The sequence below is a fragment of the Elephantulus edwardii genome, unplaced genomic scaffold (genome assembly GCF_000299155.1).
Source record: "Elephantulus edwardii isolate Elephantulus edwardi_28Jun2011 unplaced genomic scaffold, EleEdw1.0 scaffold00040, whole genome shotgun sequence".
In the NCBI taxonomy this organism is placed as follows: domain Eukaryota; kingdom Metazoa; phylum Chordata; class Mammalia; order Macroscelidea; family Macroscelididae; genus Elephantulus; species Elephantulus edwardii.
The window spans coordinates 2,551,798-2,567,781 of NW_006399790.1; the positions used below are offsets into that span (position 1 = coordinate 2,551,798).

At 37.4% G+C, this 15,984-nt stretch overlaps 1 protein-coding gene across 1 annotated transcript in view; it reads left to right on the forward strand.

Annotated features, from left to right (window-relative positions):
* The window catches only part of POLA1 (polymerase (DNA directed), alpha 1, catalytic subunit), a 361,002-nt gene that overhangs the window by 226,485 nt on the left and 118,533 nt on the right, over window positions 1-15,984 (forward strand). The window contains 1 exon segment of the mRNA XM_006903771.1: window positions 7,743-7,859. Within this exon segment, the coding sequence (XP_006903833.1) occupies window positions 7,743-7,859 (117 nt within the window).

Sequence of the window (15,984 nt, forward strand, 5' to 3'; positions counted from 1 at the left end):
TTATGTAGAACCAAAAGTTCTGCAGCTAAAAGTCAGATGAGTTTGAGCTCTTCTAAATCTCAAGTGACAGCTGGGGTGGGGGGAGTGGATGGGGTGGTGGTCTCACCCCCCTTTTTTTTTTCATGGCCACCTGAAAACTTCTCAGAACTTTTGAGAGTGTGTGAAAGTGGCATGAAAGCCAAGCAAACCTTAACAAGTTTGGGGGGTTTACATTCTACATCACCTAGCAACCTCCTGGCTCAGCAAGATCCCTTGTCTACCCTTAGTTCTGTTTACAGACTATTCAGACAGCCCTTCGAAACCATGAAAGATATTCCATTTCATTAGTACCATTCTCAAGGAGAAAATAATTAAAGTTAAATGAACAAACACTGCCTGTTGATGGTTTACACTCCATTCTGATTTTAAGATGTCCTTTGAGACAAATGCATAGATAGCTCAGTTTTAGTATTTGTTGTTTGGTACCCAAAGACGTATTGCACAAAACCATACCAATAACTACTAGCCTGCAAACAAACAATAAAAATTACTTTTTAGCTAAACTTGGGCAAAGGAAAGAAATTCTTCTGGTGAAAAGGTTCCTGGCCCAATCTCCTGATTTATTTTTCTTTCTTCTGTTTTTATTTGATTCTTACCCAGGATATCTGAGTTGATCCATATGTTCCCTGAACAATGGTTGGAAAGGCATGGAGAGCAAAACAAGGCATCTCTGTTTAAAACAGATTACCTGCCTTCAGGAACCCAACATTATAAAATATTTGAGTCATATTGTATAAAAGACTGTGTGCCTTTTCGTGAGGGGCTTCGTTTAATAAAGTGCAGCCAATATTTATTTGAGAATTGCTTAAATTGACGGTTTTAAAAATTTTATTTAGTAAGCAAAGTCTTTATGTTCCCCTCCCTCTACTTCTAGGCATGTTTTCTGAAAATGCTCCTGAACAATAACCAAACCAAATTATTGCACTTAAAATATTATTCAGATATATTAGTGATTTGGTTATATTGAAAGACATTGGCAAAAGTGCCTCTTCCACCATTAGTAATAGTTTTCAGCTTATACAAGCCAAATCCTCCCTTGTCTGTTATCTCCTTACCCAGTATTTCACAATAGTGAAAAATCTAATATTTGGCTATTTGGCACATTTAGTACATAGAGCTAGCAGTTCTGAATGCTGTGGTAGGAGGCAAGGATAATTCTGTGTACCACCTTGGCTAGATCATGATTTTGAGTGCTTTGGTAGGTCATGTAATGGTGTAATCATCCTCCTTTTTGTCATCTAATGTAGTCATCCTCCATTTTCATGTAATGATGATTTTTCCTTAGCTACTTATTTTTGAATCCCAGTCAGGAAAAAAAAAACTCCCTAGAGATAACCAGGGACTGTGTTTTTTTAATATTCTCTTCCATTCTTTTTTTTTTCTATGTACATACTGATCATTCTTAGCCTTATGTTTATTGTTGACGTTTACTTGAAATTGTATAAAGAAGGCGACATAATTTTCAGTAGGGAAGACTTGAAGGGCAGAAGTGCGGGTGGAAGTAACAATTTTTCTTAGTTGCTTCATCACTAAAATATTAATACATGCGGCAGATTAAGCCGTCTTTACCATTTCGTTCCATCTCATTATCTCCCCCCCCCCCGTGTTGAAATGACTATATGCCTTAGCTGACACATCCATTTGTAACTACTCTTGTTGGAAAATCAAATATTCAATGCAGTTGGAATATTACATCACCAGGTCACTTGTAGCTTCATATAGGGGAAGAAATCTTTTATGAAAAAGATTTGTACTACAATAGAGATTAATGGAATATGCAGAGGAAAATGCTTTCAGTTTCTCATGTAAAGTGAAAACAGGGCAGCTATGAAATCTTGTATTCTTATTATTTGTATTTTGTTGGATCTCTAACATCCACAGTACATGGCTGGGTTGTATGAGCTCTTTGTGCTTTGTTGACAGTTGACAGACAAAGCAAAATTATCCCTGAAGCAAGGTACTGTGTACTTAGTTGTGACCTATTATAGCCTAAGAATGTAGCTTGCTTTTGAGTTGGTTGAATAGGGAGAGTATTTTACAGAATAGGCTTGAATATACTAAGAGAGATTTCTAACTGCCCATACAGATAGATACATGTCCTCTATTGAACTTTTTCCCAAAAAAAATGTAATTTTCCATATAAAGTCATTTTAAGTATATTTTCCCCAGTTGCTTGCATGGAGACAATTTTAACTGTTCTGGTATTGTCCTACAGTGGTAAAATAAAATTGCTGGTAATTGTTGGCTTTCTCTGCTCACAGTATAGCAGGAGAAGATGGCTTGCATGGGGCTCTTTAATGTACCTCAGGTACATCTTCTGATGCTCCAGCTCTGATTGCAAATTAAAATAACAAGGCTGTGGTATTGGATTTGATGTGCGGCAAAGCAGGACAATTTGCTAATTTATCATGTAATATACAATTGCCGAAGTGGGAATTTGTCCACTTGTCAGGCTCTTCTGTGTGTTTAAATGAGGACCACAGTTTGCATCTAACCTATCATAACAGGTTGGGAGTGCACCATTATCCTTTCAGCAAACTGATGGCAGAGTCTGGTCTTTGCACAAATGATAAGATCAATAAATTTCAAATAACTTGTATGAAATGACATGTGACTGTTCATTTGAAGAGGTATCTATCTTGCTTTAAAAATCAATTTTAATAATATTTAAAATTCCACCATTGCCCTATAGGGCACTTTCTAGTTCAGTTTTGTTTGATAATTTTGTTAAAAAATAGTTTTGTATTATCTTGGGTGGATAGTTGATTTATATATTTCTTTTTCCTGATTTGCTCTTTCATTGCCTGCCCTGGCACCTCTCTGAGACTTAATAATCACTTTTTGACATGTCAGCATGCTGGAGTGTAGAAGATTTAACTTTAAAAACAAAATTATGTCCCAGTTAAAACTTCCCCTCAAGATCTTGGGAAGAATTTCTCCCTCCTTTGGGCGCAAATGTGGGTCAAAAAGCAATTTGGTTTTTTTATATTTCTGGAAATCCAAAATCACAACATGTCATTCTTTAAAGGCAGCTGTGGATGCACACTGTGTTCTATCTATAAGAAGACCCGTTTTCTTCTAGGATAATTCTGTGACAGACGAACGTGTGTATCTTCAGGGAAACCCCAGAACACTTCGCAATAGTGAGGGGTGAGAAGAGAGTCTAGTGTTCTCCAAGTGGGCATGGTTGGTAGAGAGGGGAGTGTCACACCATCATAAGAAGACTAACAATATCATGAACTCTGGAAGAGCGTGTAACAGCACAAGCCCCCTGTGGCCCTGCCACTACTCCCAGAGAGTCATTGCAGTCGAAACAAAATTTCATGTCACTACGTCAGTACTTTGTTTGTTCCCAAAAATTTCTGCAAATTTCAAATAAAGCAAAGGCCCCTTCCTCTTGCCTTACTTACTCTTCTACCATCTGTAGCTCCCAATTACACATCCTTTTGCCCAAGGGGAATAAAACCTTACCAAATTGGCGTTTAAGGTTGATTACACAGTTGTAATATTTCACAATCAAATCACGAAGGAGATTCCCCCTAATCTTACTGCTTTATCGATCATTGCCTTGCTCTATTTTATGATAACACCAAGTGGAAAGTGAGCAGGACTTTCCTGCTTAAAAATGTTGTACAGTCAGGCCAACTTACAGCAATCACTTGCACAAGGGGACTGTTATCGGCTGTTGACCAATTCTGGAGTTCATTGGTACTTGGGACATATGTAGGATAATAACAATATTTTCCATTTACTGGACATTTTCTGTGAGCTTTTTTTGTTTGATCCTTTCAACAACCCTATTAGGGTATTATTGCCTCCTGTTTTCTTAGCTCAGAGAGGCTCAGTGACTTACTCAAAATGACCCATTAATAAACAAGAGGGAAAAGAATCCACTCAAGTGCACCTTGGCATCACCTAAATGCTGTGATCTTCCATAAATGGGAACCTTTTCCGTAGAGATTAGGGAGGCCACTACCACATCCAAAGCAGATCATTACCCAGGAGGCCCTTGAGTTGGAGACCTAAAACAAGATGGTGAAGGGACAGTGGGAAGCTGATTCTACCCAGTGTCGAGTGGGTTAGGAAGATTTCACAGAAGAGGAATGGAAATGATGCTGAGGGAATGGGCATTTTAAGTAGAGGTTGTACAACAGGAACAAATACAAGGAGGTGGGGCATGATAAAAATGCCAATTTGATGCAGAGTTTGTGTAGAGAATTGATGAGAAAAGATGGATTGTTAAAGATTCAAATGGCAGAGTTTGTTCTTAAATGTCATGGGGTGTGACTGAGTGTTGAGGGTACAGAGCCCTTGGAGAGATATGTTTGATGATTCTTTGTATTCGATGTGGGAGAGAATGGAGTCAGAACAAACAGATAGGAGGTTATTGCAGTAGAACGGAAGCCTGAGCTTGGTTGAGGCCAGGCCCAAGATAATTAGGAAAGGGCACAATTTGGCACTGTGCGTGAAAGAACTGTGGGTAGACAGAGGGACTGACTGGGAGGAGGACAAGAAAGGACCACCATATTTGTTACTCTAGAGTGTGAGAACTACTGGATATGGTTTTGCTCCCATCAGTTTGCAACCCTTTCCTTCTTATTTTTTATAAACTTGCTCCTCCTCTGCATTTTTATTTTATTGCTTCAGTTTGTTCATTTACTCAAAAGATACTTGTGAGTGCCTCCTATGCTCCACATTCCAGACCTGGATGATTGCTGTGTGTGCATCCTGCTAAAAATACAAATATACACAAATGAAACAGTTTGTGCAACTCTCAGGAACGCCTTAGTTACAAGTGGAAATCGATCCCTTTTTAGCATGTGCAGACAGAAACCATTTTAGTTGAGGCTTTGGTAATATAATTTAGCAATCAGAACCAATCAGCATTTGACACAGTTTCATACACAATGATTTTAAGAAATTAGTGATGCCAAGACTAAAGCAACAGGTGCTAGGCTTTTCTATATTTTGGGAAAGCTTTGTTTTGCTATTGGGTAAGCTTCTGAATCCACCACTGTAAACGTGGTTTAGCTAGGCATCTGAAAACTTAATGACCTTATTCTTTTGGTTATAACTGTTTTGGGTGACATTGTCTCATAAATTACGTATTTGGATGGCAGACATCCTTACAATGGATCGTGGTGGGGAGGGAGAGTTCATTAATACCCAAACCCTTTTTTTAAAAGATTATAATTCTAGGAAATTTTACTTGATTCAGGGGTTTTTTTTCCTGACCACCTTGTCAGTGTAGTTATTTCCCAAAATGGGGAATGAAAAGGAATTTAGTTTTGTCTCGATGAGTAGTTAGTTAAAGCGAACTTAAACACTATTAATATTTTCCTTTAACACTTCAAATGTACCTTGAAAGTTAGAGTTCCCAATCAGTTAATATTTGGGGTGGGGAGGAGTGGAGGTTTCACCAAAATATACTTAACAAAATTAAATTGAAATCACATATTGACTATGATTAGAGCTTGTTTGCCTCATAGAAAAGTTTTATTTAAAATACATCATGACCAAATGCTTAATTATCAAAATAAAACAAGAGACATAAAGAATTACAGGCTTCTAATATTTTTTTTTCAGCCCCAGTTCCCTTTGCACGGTTATCAACATGTTTAATTTCCATGCATAATGGCACTAGTTATTGTTGTCATTTGTAAAGGGAGATTAACAGATAGTAAGTACAAACAAACCCAAATAAGAATTGAATAGAGAGGTGACAAAGAAGAAAAGACCTCTTAAACGTTAATTATAACTGGTAGGAAGTCTAGACAAATTATATTATCTCTTTTCTATATGATTTGAAAGGATATTTAGTTAGTAACTCTGTCAGAGATAGAGTTAGGTGTTTGCTTTCAAAACAGGTGATATGACAACTTAACATCTCCCTGGTTGGCAGCTCACCTGGTGAGTCATGAAGTTACAGTAAATTGAAGGAATCAAGTTTTGAAAATAACTTTTAACTTTTTGAATGTTATAGTTTGGAAAAAATTAAATAACCTCTGGCTTGTATTCTTGTACTGAATTACTTAGTGTTTTGGGATATGATAGTGTTACCTGCAGTGTTACCTACCTGCATTTTTGTTGTTACTTACTTTAAAAAAAAAAATAAATACACTTGAATTGCTCATGACTGGTTGGCAATATTTACCGCTTTGTCTTCCAAAATGGGTAAAACCTCAAATACGAGATAAAATGTAACAAACTCACATGAATGAAATGATGAAGGATTGGTTCAGTCCTGCCATTGTCATACGTAGTTTGCTTATATTCTACTATTTGCTTTATTCCTTTTTCTAAATGGGTATTTCCAAAAAAACTGGGCTCTATCCATTCATTTGTTGATGAGCACTTGGCTTGTTTCCACCTCTGTGATAAACATGGTGTGCATATATCTGCTTGGACACACGCAATATTTAATATAATCCTGGCCATACATACTGACCAGCAGAGTTTTAGAATCTCTTTTAAGTAGCATCTTTTCCCCACCCCCCACCCCAAGTAAAAAATTTCATCAGTACATTCCTGTCTGTGAAAGTTATCCATGACAATTGGAAGACATGCCTCTGTTTCCTGGAGCTTGCCTGTGACTACTTCCAACAAGAGCCTGGTCTGGGGAGTGAGGCCAGGCGTCCCTCATCATTGGATGACAATGATAGAGTAACACCAAGTGGAAACTTTAATAAGTACAGACTTAAGTACCTAAGGGATTAAGCAACACTTGTGTTTCTACTTCTTTATTTAGAGAGTAAGGACCAAGAGGTTGTCTGTCATTCGAGAAATTAGGGTTATAAATATTATTGGCCCCTTTCTTAATTTTATCACAGTGTAGCCCTTTTTGGCCCTCAGTCTTGGGCATATGTTGTTCTTTTCTGCATAAATTGTCTTTCTTACCTTTTCCACCCACCAGCTCTCTATTCACTTTCTAAGACCCATAGCAGTCAGGACCATGCTGCTCCCAAGTTGTGAAAGTCAGACACAACAGAATGCCCTTTTGTTTGCCTTGTATTTGACTTGTACATGTTATAGGAGGGGAAATCAAGAGTAGCAAGAGAATAACTTAACAAGGAGGATTCTAAAGGACAAGAAGTTAGACAATGGTTGTTTCCAACTGCTGGGGACAAAACTGTCATTGAAAACATTACAACCTGTTTTATGCCTCTAGAGAATGTATAAAGAAGAATCTGTTTTAATGTTTCATATAGTGATCATTTGTATGTATTAAGTGTTCCTTTTAAACATGCTAGGTGCTTAAATCATACATCCTTACAATCCTAGGAAGTAAGTCCTATTGTCATACCAGTTTCACAGAGAAGGTGATTGAGCCTAGACATTAAGTAAATACCCTTAATTACTTTATTAATGGTCTTTACTGGCTTATTTTTCTGCCAAAGTTTTTCTTGGAAGGTATTTGGTGTATGGCGGGGTGCATTTCTTTCAGTAATAGTTTATAGAAACTCCTGTGTTGATTGGTTTGTTTTGAGGTTCCCCCCCTTTTCTTTTTTTTTACTTAATACATTTTCTAGCTTTTGTTTTAATACTTAAGATAGCCGGAAAGAAAGATAGCTTTCTCCTTTGAGCATTTTGAAGGAATGCTTGAACATATATCTCTTAATAGTAAAAAGGTTGATTTTTATTTTTATTTGGTAGTGGTGATTATAAGACTGATTCCCTCCCCCACCCTCCCATTTTCTCTCCAGGGCTGGTTGATATGTGAGGAGCAGACATGTCGGAATCGAACTCGGCATCTTCCCCTTCAGTTCTCCCGAAATGGACCTCTATGCCAAGCCTGCATGAAAGCTACACTGAGACCGGAGGTAACTGTCTAATAATGGGAAAGAAACATACAGAAGAGGGTGGGGAGCTGTATATGCCTGTCACTTAGCTCTAAGAAGTAGATAATTGATATTTTCCCCATGAAGACACCCCACAACCACAAGCATATATTTTAGAATATACCAAACTTCAAAAAGGTGAATACTTTACTTTTTACAAGTGAAACTGACTGGTTTTCCTGGGTTACTCTTATATCTTTGGTTGTCACTTAATAACTCCCAAGAAGCCTTTACTTTCTAAAAATTACTGTCATCTTTGCACTTGATCACAATCCCTTTTGTTAGCGCCAGAAAATATATTCCAAGCTTGTTTCCTAAAGGATTTATTTTTATGTGAAATTTTTATTTCACCCCTTCCTCAGTGGAATTATTTTGTTTCCAAGAAACCAAATTGAACAGTAGTTCTCAAACCTTTTTCTCTACTTTAATACACTCGAAGGATAAGATATAATATTGTCAGTTTTTATAGCACTGAGTCTGGAAACCTCCTTGATCATACCTTACTTCTGATAGAACCATTTGGGCAACATTGACATGGAGCAACTTTCCTCAAAATCTCGTGAGAGGAAATGTTTGTAGATATTCCATGGAAAGGAGACTTTGTGATCCAATACTTACAGCAAATGTTGGCTTGACCAAAGTTAAGCAAGGTTCTTACCTTTGCAGACCTTCTCCACACCTCTGATAGATCACCAAATGACGCCTCTGATGTGCCTCACTTTGCAAACTTACCTGCCTCGAAAATTCCAAGATATTTTTTTAAATGTAAAGAGAGTAAGAGCCAGAGCCTGTTGTTTATTCTTTTCATATTGAATATGAATATAATTGAATATTCTTTTTTTATCTGCAGATACAGGATTCTGTAGCCATGTTTTCACTTTTAATCTTTTGATTTAAAATAGTCAACACACAGTTTAGCTTTAGGAGAACGTTTTATCAGAAAAGTTTAATTAATGATTTTTCCTTTTGAGTTTAAGACTGTATATGATTTCACAAAATTTGGCAGGCGCTATAAAACAGCCACTACCATTTTTGTGTATTGCTCTGTTCTCTTGCATCATTTTTTAAAGCCTTTCCCCCACGTTGCTATTTCATTTTCAATACCAAAACTTGTAAACACAAATTTCACCATTCTCCTCCTGGTGGATATTTTTGGTATTTTTGAAGTCTTTTTAGCAGAAAATTATGATACTTGTTTGCTTAAAAGACGTTTTCACCTTCATTTGGAATATTTATTTAGCATAAATTCTCACAAGCAATACATTTCCAAGTTCATAGGACATTGTGGCTTTAATTCACATTGTCACATTGCTTTTTTAAATTAGTTCTCCCAGCTTAAAACCTTACACCACTGCTTCAAGAGTATATTGGTTTTACCATGGCCTAGTCAACATTTGAGCATTAGCACTAATTTATTTTTAACTCATTAAATTAATGGAAGAAGTACTTTGCCTTAATTTCTTCAGAGCAAAAGAAAATGAAAAAGGACTGTCAGGAATGAAAAACAGGGCTGGCCCTGGAGTGAAATACTTAAATAATATTATTTTTTTATTAAAGAATATTTTTTAGAAATAATTTTTTATTGTGATTTTAGAAAAGTTCACAGAAAACTTTGATTTCCATTCGTTCATTGCTGTGTATTTTTCTTCCTAGCCCCCAGTTCACTTTTCTCGTTAAAAAATTAATTGTTGCACAATTTCCTCCCCACCCCCAAACATTTTTTTAAATAAGTAACTTGTCTTATTTTTGTATCTTTGATAATTAGCAAAGTAATATGTAGATCTTTTTTAAAATGCACAACATAAAGAAGGAATTAACTGTGTTAGAGAATTCTTTTCACATCAGGTAAATTCCTCTCACCCCAAGATTGACATCAGCAGGTGCAGAAAAAGTGTACATGTTTAGTGTGATTCACCACTGCAGTTGTGGAGTTGAGGGGCATCACCTTAATTTTTTAATTGATGCTACCTTTAAATTTTTTAAAAAATACTTAATGCATTGGGTCAGATTTGATGAACATTGAAGTACTTCTTAAAAAGTCAGCCAGTTAGGATTCCATTCTTGGTGAGAAAAACTAAAAGAATGTGTAGTTGTTAGATCTTCCAATAAATATTGATAATGTTGCAGGTAGTGGTTTAACACCTCAGGTTATTTTTATTACTCTCCCCACCCCCACCCCCCTGTCGTTGGTTGGTGTTTTTTGTTTGTTTTTTTAAAATGAGCCATCCTCAGTCTTTAAAGTGACTAGTCTTTCCCTCTTTTTTTCCCTTCTCAAAACATTTTAGGTGAGCATTTACCATGATTAGCAGCTTCTTTTCGGAGCTCACTTAGATTATCTCTACAAGTCATTTTGCTGCTCAGGACACAATGCTCTGGGTCAGAACATTCCTAGCCCATGTCCATAATACCATCCTTAGCTCTTTCTTACAGGGGCCTTGACCCTTAAACTCACCCCCTCTTTCATATGTCACTTTGAATTACTAGTATATCAAACTGAATTATTTTCAGTATATTGAATTACTCATATATCACTGAGGGAAAACTTAATTCATAGATTTATCGGGTTCTTTTTGTTTTCCTAACAGAAAAGGAGGAATCTACATCTTTCTAGGTATGTGAGGAAGCACCAAAACCATTTGTACGGTGGTCAGAATCATTACTACTATGTCTCCATCACGTATTCTTTTTATTTCCTTATTCTTTATTGACCACCTGTATTCCAGGCATTTTAGTAGATTATAGAGATATAGCAGGGAACCTCACTTGGCTTATTCTATGGGGAGTTGAGCTGCTAACCCAAAGTCACCCCACCTTTTCAGTGGTTCACATCAGCCAACGGCTCCCAGTGAGAAAGATAGGAATTCTCTTCCCGCACAGTTTACAGCCTCCTAAATACAATGGAGGGTCAGTCAAGGTTCAGTTCTAACTCGATGGTGAAAAGGAGGGACAGAGGGACATAGCAATGAAAAGGATTTTACCTTATTTATACAACTAGTTTTAACATGTAGATAATATAAAACTGGTGTCTGTGGGCAAAAAAGTAGGCATTTGTAATTGTCTGGACAGATTACCAGGCTTTCCTACTGCTTGGCTAGCATGATCTTTAAATACATTGCTCCAATTTGAGGATAAAGCGCTAGCCTTTTAATGTGCCAGTCTCCTCATCACATAATGGTTCTGCTCCCATTTATGTGTCGCAGTTGGCTTGAGTACTTTCCAGAATTGACTTGGAGTATGAGGCTGGCTGGCTCTTCTTCTGGGTCATGTTGCCAGATATGAGAAGAAAGCTGGGACAGTTTTGCTTCCAGGATTTAAACAGTTGTCTTTGCTTAGATACTTTTAAAAAAAGAGTGTGTGTGTGTGTGTGTGTGTGTGTGTGTGTACACACACACATACGTATGTAAGGCCATTTTAGGCACTTTGGAATGCAGCAATACACAAATTAGTGCTTTATTAGTAAATTGTTCTGGAGGTCATTTCTGCTGTACTGTGTTTAATTAGCAAAGTGAAAACTTGGGTGCATGTTTAATTCCTCAATAGATAGAAGAACCCTTTGTAACATTAGTGCTAGAGACAAGACTTAACCCAGATTGTAGGGGAAATAATGTAATTTCACATTATTTTAAGGATATGGTTTTAATATGAACAAACTGTCTGGACATGAACCAAACCACAGGGAGGATTATGTATTATGTGAAATACATGAAAAATAATGCAGAACTAAGATTTCAACTCAAGTTCAACTTCACATTAATATATGAAGATATATTAATATAAAGAGGTGAGAAATGTCTGTACGTGAATTCCTAGGCCAGGATAGAAATGATTTGTGAAATTGTATAGCCCCTACGGAACAGAGCATTGTGGCAGATCCCTTTATTCAATTTTCTATTCATCTCCATTTCTTAACGTCCAGTTATGATGAGAGCAATGAAATTACTTCTAGTCCTACTTTGGGACACCTCTTAAGATTTCTCATTTTATCCTTGGATATAAAATTGTTTAAATATTTTATGTCATCAAACACACATATCATATAGGATTTCCATCCTTCAAGGAAGACGGGAGATATTTCACTTAAATTCATTCTGTATTACAGTTTCAAAATCACTTTGGATGAATTGATTTGATGAGTAGGTTGGGGCACTACTTTGACAGTGTCGTGTTTCAGCACTGAAAGAAAACATGAAAATAATTGTGGTCTCTTAAGGTAGTAACCCTGGATGAGATAGATTGACTCAGTGACTGGGGTAATGGGGGTATGTGTGTCAGAGACAATGAAATTGGCTGAAGATAGAGCAGAGTTCAGGGCTGTTGTACGTAGGGTCACAAGCAACTCGATGGCACATAACAACAACAAGGTAGTAAATATTTATGTACATACTTTCTTTTAGGTAGACATTTTCCATTAGTCAGAACCTTAACTTGTTCCACTAGTTATGAATCCAACAGATTATGTTCCATACAGGAAGAGAGCCTGAACCTTAGTCACTGGCTATAACTTTGTGGCAGAGGATAGGCTTTTGCCATGAAGGGCCGTTAAGAGGTCTTTGTGATTTCAGTGTATTTATTGTTTGAGGATAAGAGATTACTACATAAAGCTTATCATACCCCATAGGAGACACTAGCCTTTTTGGTTTGGATTTGTTTTTTTTTTTCTTTTATACTATTTTTTTATTGTGTTTAAATTCTCATATAAAATTGATCATTTTAAGTCCAGTGGCATTTAGTATATATTCACCATGGTATGCAACTACCACCTCTTATCTAGTGCCAAAATATTTTCTTCACCTCAACAGAAAACCCCATACTGGTAACCCCTCTCTCATTCCTGCTTGGCCTCTGGCAATCACCACTGTACATTTTCTGCCTCTAGAATCTTCTGGAACAATTCTAGACTTGTTCAGCATGTGACCTTTTGTATCTAGCTTCTTTTAGTCAGCATAGTGGTTTTTTACATTTACCAATATCTGTAGCTTTTTTTTTAAACTTTCTATAAATGCCACTTTTTTTTTCTCCATGTGTGTGTGTTTGATTTTAACAAAAGTTTACAGAAAGGTTGTTTTCATTCGTTTTTGGACATTTTCCTCCTCCCCTCCCCCTAGTGCATTTTGCAGTGCAGTTCATCTGTAGCATATTTTTGCACTTCATTCGTTTTCATTGAGTAATGATACTCCATTGTTATGTACATACCGTGATTTATTTGTCCATTCATTGCTTGGTGGATATTTGAGTTGCTTCTTTCACTATTCCTTTAATGTTTATTTTCTTTCTTACTAGGTAGAAAGGTCTTCTCTTTGGGCAAAAGTTGTGTCTTGTGGCTCTCTTACTGGTTTTTGTTCCACTGAATGGTACCTGTTAGGTGCTATCAAATCAATTCTGACTCCTTATAACCCCTGGTATAGCAGAATGGTCCTGCCCAGTCACGTGCTACACTCCCAATCTCCAGAGTGCTGAAGTATATTGTTAGAATTGTTGTGTCGATCCATTTCCTTGATACCTCCTCTCTTTCATTGGCTTTCCACTTTTCCATATATGATGTCCTTTTCCTAGGATTGGTCCCTCGAGACAATTGCTTGTAGCTAATTCCTCGGTTCCATTTCTTCTCTTGCATATTTGTTTTTCTGACAGTCTATGGTAGTGAATTTTCTTGGCCACACCACAGATCAAAAAATGATGCTACATGTAGCTAAACAGATCCCTTCTTCTCTCCCTTGCTTCTAGTAAGCACTTATTCAGCACCTCTTCTGTGCCTTTTTTCTGAGAGCCTTGTAGATATTTCAGAAGTAACTAACTTCCAGAGCCTTCTCATGCTAGACCCAGTTAGGCCTTCCACCTTTTGTCTACTGCTATACTTACAGAGCAATGACCTAGTCCAGAGTTTGTGTTCTACTATAGTGAGGAGCCCACACCTGTAGGATGCATGTTAGGTGTCTCGATAGCACTAGTGCCAAACACAGTAAACCTACATAACCCAACTCTCTAGGTATTAAATTTTTGTTAATTCTGCTCCAGATTTCATTAACTTTTTTGGCATTTTATTCATTGTTGATCATTTGAGCATTCATATACTAAAAAGCACATGAGAAATTTTTGGATATGTCACTGATGAACTTTATCAGATTTTTTAAAGACCAAATGGTTTTTTTAGACCAAACTGTAAGACTCTTGTCAGGTAGAAATTACATTGGGCTAAAGGTCATATGGATCCTGGCTGAAAGAATAGAATATGAAAAATATGTCAGACATGTATGTTTTATTGACTGTACAGAGGCATTTTAATGGATTGAGTTATGACTGCCATTGAGAAGACTGGAAAGGCCAGAATACTTTGTGCTCATACCAGTCCTATACCTAGACTAAGAAGCTATTGCCCAAACCGAAAACAAGGGAATACTGGATGGTTTACAATCAAGAAAGTTGTGTGTCAGGGCTGCACCCTTTCTCCATACCTATTAAATCTGTATGTTGAGCAAATCATTCAAGAAGTTGGATTTTATGATGAAGAATGTGGCATCATGGACAGAGAAGACTCATCAATGACCTGTGTTGTGTAAATGACATAACCTTGGTTGTTGAAAGTGAGGACGACTTGAAACATGTGAAGATCAAAGACTACATCTGAATTTCAAGAAAACAAAAATATTCACCACTGGGTCAGTAGGTAACGTCGTGATAGATGGGAAAAGATTGAACTGTCTACTGTTTCATCTTATTTGGATCCACATTCAACTACCTTCGTAGTTGTCAGAATCCAAAGACATAATGCTTTTGGAAAATCTGTCAAGGACCTGGCCAGGATGCTAAGTATCAACAGTGTCAGTCTGAGGACTTACGGTGCACTCGATCCAAACCATAGTCTTTCTGATTACTTACTATGCATCTGAAAGTTGGACATTGACTAAGGATGACAGAGGAAGAATCACTGCCTTTGAGTTGTGGTCTTGGGGAAGAGTACTGAATATCCTGTGGACTGCCACGGGAACAAACAAATACATCTTGGAGAAAGTGGAACCAAAGTACTTATTTGAGGCAAGGATGGTGAAACATCATCTCACATATTTTGAGCATGTTGTTAAGAGAGGCCAATCCTTAGAAAGGTACCTCATGTTTGGAAAGATGAAAGGTCAACAAAAAAGAGAAAGACCCTCAGTAAGATGGGTTGACACACAGTAACAATCACTTTGGTTATATCAGATGATGAGGGTGACACCGGATGGAGCAAGGGTCAGATCCCTAGTTCATAGGGTCACTATGAGTCGTGGTCAGCTTGACTGCACCCAACAACACCACCAGAAGTAATGGGGCAAAAAATTTACAGCAGCCCATCAAAAAATGAGTGGATAGAGAAGCTGTGATATATTCACACAATGGAATACTATGCTGCATTGAAAAACAAGGAACTCATGCAATATTATTCAAAATGGGTGACTCTGGTGGACATTATGCTGAGTAAAATATCTCAGTGGCAAAAGGACAAATACTGCATGGTGCCACTGCTGTAAAATGGGACTGATATCAGGGTGGGGGTAAGACTGAGAAAAACTGGATAAATTGTGTATGCTGCACTGAAACAGATGAGGGAGAGAATAATTTTAAAGCGATGTATGATAGGGTGTTATGGTTATCACAAGAGTCCACCAGAATTAAGGTTGCATAGTGGAATGTATTTGGGGCACTGGGAGGGGTGGGGGGTGGGATTGTGTACCAGGGGGAGGGAGTTTTTCTTTTACTTTTCAAAGAGAGGAGCAAACTGGGGGATGGGGGAGGAGGGCTGGGCGGGGAGAGAAGTGCTGCAATGATTGAATGGAAATCTAAAATATCTGTAAATGTTCATTAAAATTATTAAAATTAAAAAAGGGAAAAAATTCACAGTAGCTTAAATAACACAGACATTTAATACTCTATCCCAGGATTGCCACAGTGTCATTAGAGCACAGGCTCCTCCTGCCCTTCTCCATCATCAGAAGTGTCAGGTTTCACTCAAGATCACAGTGTGCAAACTCCTTCAAGTCATCCCAAGCCACAAAACGGAGAATAGGCTGAAGGAGAAGGTTCAAAGGATGTGCCACCTAGACAAGGCATGTCTTTAAAGTCACCATTCAGG